Below are 8,386 nucleotides of genomic sequence, written 5' to 3'. Positions count from 1 at the left end.
AGCCCCGCCGAGCCTCCAGGATGTCTCCGGGCGGCATCCCGGGGGTCGGTCCGCGCTGGGGGGCTCCAGGGCAGAGAGACCTCTGGGCATGGGGGTACTGGGGCATTGGAGGGACCCAGGATACTCCTCCTGCGCTGGCGGAGCTCGAGTTTCTACGGTGCCGGCCGGAGGATCAAGCGCCCCGGCTCCCGGGGGCATCACCGGCCCCGCGACGGCGCTAGCCCCGGGCTGTCGCCATCCTTGGAGTACCCCAAACTTTGGGTACTTCTGTCCCCGGATTGTGCCGCTCTGGGGCGGCTCCGTCCCCCATTCCCGGGCTATTTCCGTCTCCCCGGTATCCCCATCCCCGTGTTATCGTCATCGCCCGCGTAACCTCCCCGCGGGTTATTCCCGACTGTGGAGTATCTCCGTCTGCGGGGTACCCCAAAAACCCGGCTAACTCTAGACTTAGGTAGTGCCTTAGGGGTTTTTATTTCCCCTGTTCCCGGAGTATTTCCGCCCCCGCCCCCGGTACCCCCGTTCCCGGGCTGTTTCTTTTCCTCGGGGGTATTCCCATCCCCAGGGTAGCACCATCCCGGTCCCCCCGTGTCCTGCGCGGGTCCCCGCGGAGCTGCGCTCCCTCAAGATGGCTGGGCTGGGGGCGGGCTGGCAGGCACCAAAATGGCTGGGAGCTGCCCCGCATCCTCCACGATCCCTGCCACGAGGCTTACACAACGTGCCCTGCCCGGTGGGGCCGGGCTGCCAGCCCCGTGGGGGTCCCCGCTCCCCGGGGAAGGGGCTACGTGTGCTTTCGGGGTGTCGCCCCGGTGGTGCGTGACTCAGTCCCCGTCCGCCCGCAGCCACCGCCACCATGACGCACCAACACCCCGCGCTGACGGCCGAGCAGAAGAAGGAGCTGTCGGACATCGCACTGCGGATCGTGGCCCCGGGGAAAGGCATCCTGGCAGCCGATGAGTCCGTAGGTCAGTTTGTAGGGGGGGGAAATCTGTCCCTCCACACCTTTTCCCCAAGCTGGATGAAGGCTGACGAGGGTGCTGGGTGCCTGCAGGGAGCATGGCCAAGCGCCTCAACCAGATTGGGGTGGAAAACACGGAGGAGAACCGCCGGCTGTACCGCCAGATCCTCTTCAGCGCCGACAGCCGGGTGAAGAAATGCATCGGGGGCGTCATCTTCTTCCACGAGACCATGTACCAGAAGGCTGATGATGGCACCCCATTTGTCCAGATGATTAAGGACAAGGGCATCGTTGTGGGCATCAAGGTGTGGGGGGTGTCCTGCTGGGTTTGTGGGGTGCTGAGGGTGCTGGGAGGGTGCTGTTGAGACTCAGCACTGCCGTCTTCACATTCCACAGGTGGACAAGGGTGTTGTGCCTCTGGCTGGGACTGATGGCGAGACCACCACACAGGGTAGGTGTAGCAGGGGCTGTGGGGTTTGGGGCCGTGGGGTTTGTGGCTGTGGGGCTGACACGCTGCCCCACAGGTCTGGATGGGCTGTGGGAGCGCTGTGCCCAGTACAAGAAGGATGGGGCAGACTTTGCGAAGTGGCGCTGCGTGCTGAAGATCAGCGAGCACACTCCCTCTGCACTTGCCATCATGGAGAACGCCAACGTCCTGGCCCGCTACGCCAGCATCTGCCAGCAGGTACTGCCATCGCCCCACAGGGTGGGCAGTGACCTGCAGGATGGTTATTGATCTGCGTGGGCAGGTATTGTCCCGTGGGGTGCGCACAGATCTGTGAGGCTCAGCACTGCGCCTGTGCAGTGATGATGATCCCTGGGGATCATCCCCAGCGGCTGGACATAACCCCTGTGTTGGGTAACAGCTCACGTGGGGCACTGGCCCGTGGCACAGGCATCACCCATAGGGTCAGGTGTCAATCCCTGGGGCCAGGTGTTGCTATGGCACCTCACAAACATGGACCGAGAACTGACCCTCCCAGCCTGGGCATCCCATGGGGCTGGGCATCACCGCCTAGGGGGGCATTGAGCCTCGGGGCTGAGCATCGCCCCACAGGTCTGGGCATTGTCCCACGTAGCCATGGGGCTGAGGGATGCCCAGGGACATCACTGTGATGGCATCTGCCTGTTCTCTGTTTGCAGAATGGCATCGTGCCCATCGTGGAGCCGGAGATCCTGCCTGATGGGGACCACGATCTCAAGCGGTGCCAGTATGTGACAGAGAAGGTGAGTGGTGGGGTGGCAGCAGGGCAGGCGCTGTGCTGTGCCATGCCACGGTCCTGCACGCTGCCTGTCCTCCCCAGGTGCTGGCAGCTGTCTACAAGGCACTGAGTGACCACCATGTCTACCTGGAGGGGACCCTGCTGAAGCCCAACATGGTGACCCCTGGGCACTCCTGCCCCACCAAGTACAGCCCGGAGGAGATCGCCATGGCCACTGTCACTGCTCTGCGCCGCACCGTGCCCCCAGCCGTGCCAGGTACCAGCCCTGGCATGTGGCAAAGACCAGGAGAGAGATAACCTGCGTCCCCTCCTGTGCTATAACCCTGCTCTCTACAGGTGTCACCTTCCTATCCGGGGGTCAGAGTGAGGAGGAGGCTTCCATCAACCTCAACGCCATCAACACGTGCCCACTGGTGCGGCCATGGGCCCTCACCTTCTCCTACGGGCGGGCGCTGCAGGCGTCGGCGCTCAGCGCTTGGCGTGGGCAAAGGGACAACGCTGATGCTGCCACCGAGGAGTTTGTCAAGCGTGCAGAGGTGATGGGGGTGACCCTCCTGGGAGGGGGAGTGCCAAGGGCTGGCGTGCTGGGAACACTGAGGACTGTGTGCCCATGGGAGGAGGAGTGGCTGAGGACCATGTCCCACAGGCTGAGAGAAAACACCAAAGGCTGTGCCCCTTAGGACAAGGGATGCCAGGGGCTGTGGTCCCCATGGAAGGGACACAGTACTGTCTCTGGAGGGGAGACAGTGAGAGCTGTGTTCCCATAGGGGAATGACGCGTGTCAAGGGCCACATCCCTGGGCTTTGCTCCCCAGCGGTCCCCATGAGCGGGGGGACCCCGAAGGCTGTGTCCCCAGTGACTTGGGGTCCTTGAGTGACACCCCAACATCACCACTGACCTTTCCTTCCCCCGCAGGTGAACGGGCTGGCAGCGCTGGGCAAGTACGAGGGCAGTGGGGACGACTCGGGGGCCGCCGGGCAGTCCCTCTATGTGGCCAACCACGCGTACTGAGCCCCGGCCGGGCACCCCACCGGCCCCGGCCCCCTCCCCGCCACCGCTCACACCCCGCTTCCACCCCAGCCACCCAGGGGAGCCGCCACGCGGGGAGGGGAAGGGGGGAGCCCCGCGGGATGTCCGCAGATGGAATGAGGGGTCCGGCTCAGCCGGGCCCTGGGGGGAGCCACCCGGGTGCCCCTTTGTCCGGGGGCTCCGGCCGGGCCGTGAGGGGAGGAGGGCAGGCCGCGTGGGGGGCAGGAGGGGAGGCCTGGGGGTGCCCCTGCCCTGCCGTAGCTTTGCAGTCCTGGTCGCTGCCGCCCTTGGGGCGCCTGTGTTGTGTTCGCCGTGTGCACCCCGTGTACCAAATAGCCTAACAACGAATAAATGGTAGAGACAGCGCTGTGCCGCCTCTTTCCTCGCCGCGGGGCACCCCGGAGCTCTTGGCCCCCGCCCCGCGCCCTCCCTCCGCCCGCTCCCGGCATCACCGGCAGCGTGTTGTGATAACTTACGCAATGAGCCGTGCCGGGTCTCAGCCCGCCCACACACATCATGATGCTCCCTGAGCTTGGCAGGGGGTGGGTGGGCTCACCCTAAGGGCGATGGGGCGAGTGAGGAGCTCCTGTCTCCCCTCTCCGCTTCTCCCTCCCGGTCCCCGGTGGTCGGCGTGCCCCGGTGCGCGCGGTCGCCGCCGCCACGTGTCCCTCCGCGGCACTCGTAGAGGCCAAAGCCCGCCTCCTCGCGGCCCATACGCGCTCTGATTGGTTCCGCTGCCCGCCCATCTGTGCCGCCGCGCAGCGCATGCAACGCCCATTGGCTACCTTCATTGGCATTGTGAGCTCTGATTGGCTGGGCTGGCGCAGGGCACGCCCCTCCGGCCCTGGCCAGGAAGTTAAGATGGCGACGGCGGTGGCAGCGGCAGCGATGGCCGCGGATGAGGCAGGTACTGCCGGACTCGGATGCTCGTTGTTTGTTCGTTATCTCCCGGCTCCTCGGCCCCGGTCCCTGGGGATCCGGGACGGTGCTGAGCGCTGTTCCCGCAGAGCGGGCGCGGGGCCGGCGCGCCGCCCTGTCCTTCGCGACCATCGCCGTGGTGCTGGGACTGCCGCTGTGGTGGAAAACGACCGAGACCTACCGCGCTGCCCTGCCCTACGCCGCCATCGATGGGCTCGGCCAGCAGCCGGTGAGCGCCGGGCGGGCCCGGGACTGGCGGCTCTGGGCGCTCGGGAGCCCGGGCTGACGCTGCCCCCATGCAGGTTCAGCTGGTGGTGCCCATGGCCGTGGTGTTCGGGCCGGGGTCGGTGCCCGGGGACCTGCCGCGGCCGCTGCCCTTCAGGGACGTGCAGGAGATGGAGATTTCCGTGAACTGTGAGAGATCCCCTGTCCCTGCCCTGTCTATTCCTCATGGGTTGCCTCGTCCTTTCCTGGGGGTCCCAACCTGCTTCACTCCCTGGCAGCCTGGAGCTCTCGGGACCCCGCGCCCCATTACGCAGCATCATCCTGCCCTGAGCTGGCAGTGCGGGGAGCAGGGGTGGGACAACCACATCCCAGGGTGCTGCAGGGAAGGGATCAGCTCCATTGCCTGGGGATGATGGAGCCCTCGGAGGGTGGGATGTGTCTGGCTGGTGTGGGGCTGTCTCACTACCAGTGATGTTCCATCCCATAGTGGTTCATCTCACTGGCACCCAAAGGACCTCATGCCGTGTGTCCCCCTGAGAATTGTCCCTCTGTGAGCACCAGGCTCCTGTGAGGGGCCTGGGATCAGCAGATTCACTCAGGTATTCTGCCCCCACACACAGTGAGAACCAGCGTCACGTCCCGCTATGAGATGCGCTTTCGCAGCACCACGGCTCAGGAGGAGGCAGCACTGGCTGCAGCTACTGCACAAGGTATTGGAGCAAGGAATTGCTGGGGAGCTCTTTTTCCTGAGGCTGGCTGAGCAGAGAACACACTTTGCTTTGTCTCAGAGTGAAACAGGGATTGGAGTGAAATTCCCAACCCTGCCAGTGCTTCCATCTTCCCCAGAGGCTGATGCTGCTCTGCACCCACTGCAGAACACTGCCTTGGGTTCTCTGACCATGTACGTGCTCCCTGAAACCTCCTCTCTCCTGCCTCAGGTAGGGAGCAGCCCCCTTTGGTGCCAGCCTCTGTGCTTCACCCCTGGGAGGTGGCATGTGTCACAGGTGGCTGTCACAGGTGGCACTGTGCTGTTCTCAGGGTGCTGCTCCCAGCCCTCACCCTGTCCCATCCCCAGGGCACCAATGTCTACGTGGGGAAGCACCGCAGTGCCCTGGTGAGGGCAGGGGGGAGCCTGGCTGCCCTGCAGGCCCGGCTCCGGGAGGTGACGCAGGTGATGTCCTTCACGGCCAGCTCCATCGCCGCCGCCCTCTCGGACCGTGTGCCCGACGGTCAGCTCAGCCCTGACGCACGGCGGTACCTGAAATCCAGCCTGGGTATGGATGTCCCCTCCATCCCTGTTCCCTGGCCTCAGGAAAGCTTCTGCTCCTGGGGAAGATCCCCTTCCTGCTTGTAGCATGCCTGGATGTCTTCTGGGCTAACAGACCCCTTTGCCTGTAGCAGTTGTTCTGGGCCATGGTCACCCACACTGGGGTGGGCCAGGGAGGAGGGGACAGGCCCTGCTGCTCTTGGGAGCTCTGTCACAGCCTCAGTGCCTCACAGGCTGCAGGTCCTTGCAGGGTATGAGATCACCTTTAGCCTGCTGAACCCTGACCCCAAGTCCCACACCGTGGACTGGGACATCGAGGGGGCTGTGAACCGCTACGTTAAGCCCGTCCTGAACAAACTGAGCTTGGTGGCCAACTTCTCTGTGGATTCACAGGTGAAGGCTGGGAGAGATTGTGGGAAAAGCTCAGCCCTGACCTCCCTGGGATGCACATCTCTGCCAGCAACATGTCCTTGTGTGCCTGCAGATCCTGTACTACGCTGTCCTAGGAGTGACACCACGCTATGACAAGGAGTCCTCCAGCTTCCTGCTGAGCGCTCACAGCCTCCCACACGTCATCAACCCCGTGGAGGCCCGGCTGGGTGAGCGCTGTGCTCGTGGTTCACTGGGATCTGTCTCATGGGACTGTGGCTTCCTTTCCCCCCAGCCCATGTGAGAGATGCTGGAGGGGCTGTGGGCTGCTCCTGCTGTCCCTGCCAGCCACCAGAGTTCTGTGATTGTCCTACTGCAGGCTCCAGTGCTGCCTCACTCTACCCCGTGCTGAACTTCCTGCTGTATGTGCCAGAGCACTCCCACTCCCCTCTGTACATCCAGGACAAGGATGGAGCCCCAGTGAGCACCAACGCCTTCCACAGCCCTCGCTGGGGTGGCATTATGGTATGGGAGCCACAGGGGTGCTGGCAGTGCTGGGACAAGGTGGTGGCTCCCCATTCCCAGCTGGTGACCCTCTTGGCCCTGAGGCCCCAGCTATGCCTCGCTGACACGTTCTCCTTCAGGTTTACAACGTTGAAGCCCCTGCTTCCCCCCAAGCTTCCCTCCCTCTGCATGTGGATGTGGACATGGCACGAGTGATGGAGGTTTTCCTGGCCCAGCTCCGGTGAGGATGTGCTCTTCCATCCCCAGGCCTCTGTGGAAATCAGTGGGGTCAGAACAGGCTGTACCCAAACAGCTTGGTCACTCCTCCCTCTGTGGGCTCTGGGAGGCTGATGGTGGCTCTTTGTGGCCTTTGAGGTGCTGGCTACTGGCCATCACTGCTCTGTGGCCAGGGATGCTGGCACATCTCCCATCTCATGAGGTAGGAGGTTTGGCTTATCATGCCACACATTCAGGAGACAATTAGGCAGGACTGGGACTAAACACAACAGGGAAGAAGAGCAGGCAGCTCATGGGAATGCAGGCTTGTGATGTGGGCTGGCACCATCCTTTCTACTCCCAGGTTACTCTTTGGGCTGTCTCAGGAAGAGGTGCCCCCCGAGTTCCTGCTGGAGAGCCCAGGGAATGAGGGGCTGGCTGACTGGGAGCTGGACCACCTGCTCTGGGCCCACACTGTGGAGAACATCGCCACCGTGTCCACCACGCTGACCTCGCTGGCTCAGCTCCTGGACAAAATCGGGAACATCGTCATCAAGGATGATGTTGCCTCTGAGGTAGGGCTGGGGCACCCTGAGGTGGGGAGCAGAGGGGGCTGAGTGTCCCTGTTGCCCTCCCTGGCCAGGGACTGACCCTTGGTGTTGTTCCCACACAGGTGTACCGGGCAGTGGCCTCAGTCCAGAGTGCAGTGACCGAGCTGTCCCTGGGCCACCTGCACGGAGCTTTCCAGGCCAGCAAGGAGGCTGTCACCTCCTCAGAGAGGGCCTTCTTTGACCCATCTCTCCTTCATCTCCTCTACTTCCCTGATGACCAGAAATTTGCCATCTACATCCCGCTCTTCCTGCCCATGGCTGTTCCAATTCTTCTATCCCTGGCCAAGATTGTCCGGGAGACAAGGCTGCGTAAGAAGGAACCCACCAAGATGGACTGAGCGATGCTGCCCTGGCTTGGGGCTGTCCCCACCTTGTGGGGTGGTGGTGTCACAGACTCATGGCCCAGAAAGGCACCCCAGGGCAAGGCCTGGCTGTTTGGCTTGGGTGTGCCAGGGCCAGGAGGCAGGAAGGGGAAGAAAGGCTGCTTTGGGAGGTGGGAAGGGGTCTCAAACTGGGTGCTGAAAGGAGTTGGCAGAGAGGGGATGGAGGGTGCTGCCTCTGTGCACCCCCAGCCTGGTGCTGTATTCAGGAGAAGCTGCTGTGTAAATAAAGAATCCCCTGTTGTGTGGGGGACTTATGTGGGGCTGTGTGTACCTCCTTTAGCCTTTGGGAGGGGGTACCTATTTCCCTGCTTCCCCTGGCTCAGCTTTCCTGCCCCTATTCCATTGCTTTATGGGGTATTTGGCCAAAGATACTGAGCTGGGGAGGGGGGACAGTTCCTGAAGTCCATCCCGTCCATGGGCACAGAGCCGGGGGGGCCCAGCCCCTCCCTGGTGTGTCGCTCTGAGGATGCTTGGTGCGGGTGTCCGTGCGCTCCGGGCCAGGTGTGGGGTCTGTCCCCACCTCCCCTGCGCTCCTGGCGGGCTGCACCCCATGGCAGGGACTCGGCAGGAGCGGAGACCCCGCTCTCCTCCAGCAGAAAGGCTTTGCCCTGAGCACCAGGGGGAGGGAGGCTCGATTTCCTTCCTTCCTACCTTCCCCTCGTTCCTTCCCGCGGCGCGGGCGGCGC

The 8,386-nt window shown here is 63.6% G+C and overlaps 3 protein-coding genes across 3 annotated transcripts in view; all 3 read left to right on the top strand.

Moving 5' to 3' along the window:
- Positions 1 to 808: 808 nt before the first annotated feature.
- ALDOC (aldolase, fructose-bisphosphate C) lies at positions 809 to 3,573 on the top strand. Its single transcript, XM_015646998.3, has 8 exons — positions 809 to 962; positions 1,049 to 1,260; positions 1,352 to 1,406; positions 1,480 to 1,640; positions 2,099 to 2,182; positions 2,260 to 2,434; positions 2,515 to 2,714; positions 3,094 to 3,573. Exons 1-8 carry the CDS (start codon positions 851 to 853, stop codon positions 3,187 to 3,189), a joined length of 1,095 nt encoding a protein of 364 aa, XP_015502484.1. The 5' UTR covers positions 809 to 850; the 3' UTR covers positions 3,190 to 3,573.
- A 384-nt stretch (positions 3,574 to 3,957) lies between these two features.
- PIGS (phosphatidylinositol glycan anchor biosynthesis class S) lies at positions 3,958 to 7,960 on the top strand. The gene is made up of 12 exons (XM_015646997.1): positions 3,958 to 4,114; positions 4,215 to 4,354; positions 4,428 to 4,539; positions 4,971 to 5,060; positions 5,197 to 5,288; positions 5,426 to 5,624; positions 5,868 to 6,010; positions 6,102 to 6,216; positions 6,366 to 6,511; positions 6,631 to 6,731; positions 7,071 to 7,281; positions 7,380 to 7,960. The coding sequence occupies exons 1-12, from the start codon at positions 3,973 to 3,975 to the stop codon at positions 7,653 to 7,655; spliced, it is 1,767 nt and encodes a 588-aa protein (XP_015502483.1). The 5' UTR covers positions 3,958 to 3,972; the 3' UTR covers positions 7,656 to 7,960.
- Positions 7,961 to 8,114: 154 nt separating this feature from the next.
- The window catches only part of UNC119 (unc-119 lipid binding chaperone), an 18,745-nt gene continuing 18,473 nt past the window's right edge, over positions 8,115 to 8,386 (top strand). The window contains exon 1 of the mRNA XM_015646213.1: positions 8,115 to 8,208. Coding sequence (XP_015501699.1) covers positions 8,115 to 8,208 — 94 coding nt within the window. The remainder of the gene's footprint in view (positions 8,209 to 8,386) is intronic.

The sequence above is a fragment of the Parus major genome, chromosome 19 (genome assembly GCF_001522545.3).
Source record: "Parus major isolate Abel chromosome 19, Parus_major1.1, whole genome shotgun sequence".
Lineage (NCBI taxonomy): Eukaryota > Metazoa > Chordata > Aves > Passeriformes > Paridae > Parus > Parus major.
The sequence above is the reverse complement of the archived record's forward strand: the minus strand, read 5'-3'. Positions and strand labels throughout refer to the sequence as shown.

Coding starts and splice junctions, on each gene's coding strand:
- PIGS (XM_015646997.1), top strand. CDS start 3,973: ATGCAACGCCCATTGGCTACCTTCATTGGCATTGTGAGCTCTGATTGG. Junction 4,355..4,427: donor ATGGGCTCGGCCAGCAGCCG/GTGAGCGCCGGG, acceptor GCCCCCATGCAG/GTTCAGCTGGTGGTGCCCAT. Junction 5,061..5,196: donor GGCTGCAGCTACTGCACAAG/GTATTGGAGCAA, acceptor CATCTTCCCCAG/AGGCTGATGCTGCTCTGCAC.
- ALDOC (XM_015646998.3), top strand. CDS start 851: ATGACGCACCAACACCCCGCGCTGACGGCCGAGCAGAAGAAGGAGCTG. Junction 963..1,048: donor GGCAGCCGATGAGTCCGTAG/GTCAGTTTGTAG, acceptor GGGTGCCTGCAG/GGAGCATGGCCAAGCGCCTC. Junction 2,183..2,259: donor GCCAGTATGTGACAGAGAAG/GTGAGTGGTGGG, acceptor TGTCCTCCCCAG/GTGCTGGCAGCTGTCTACAA.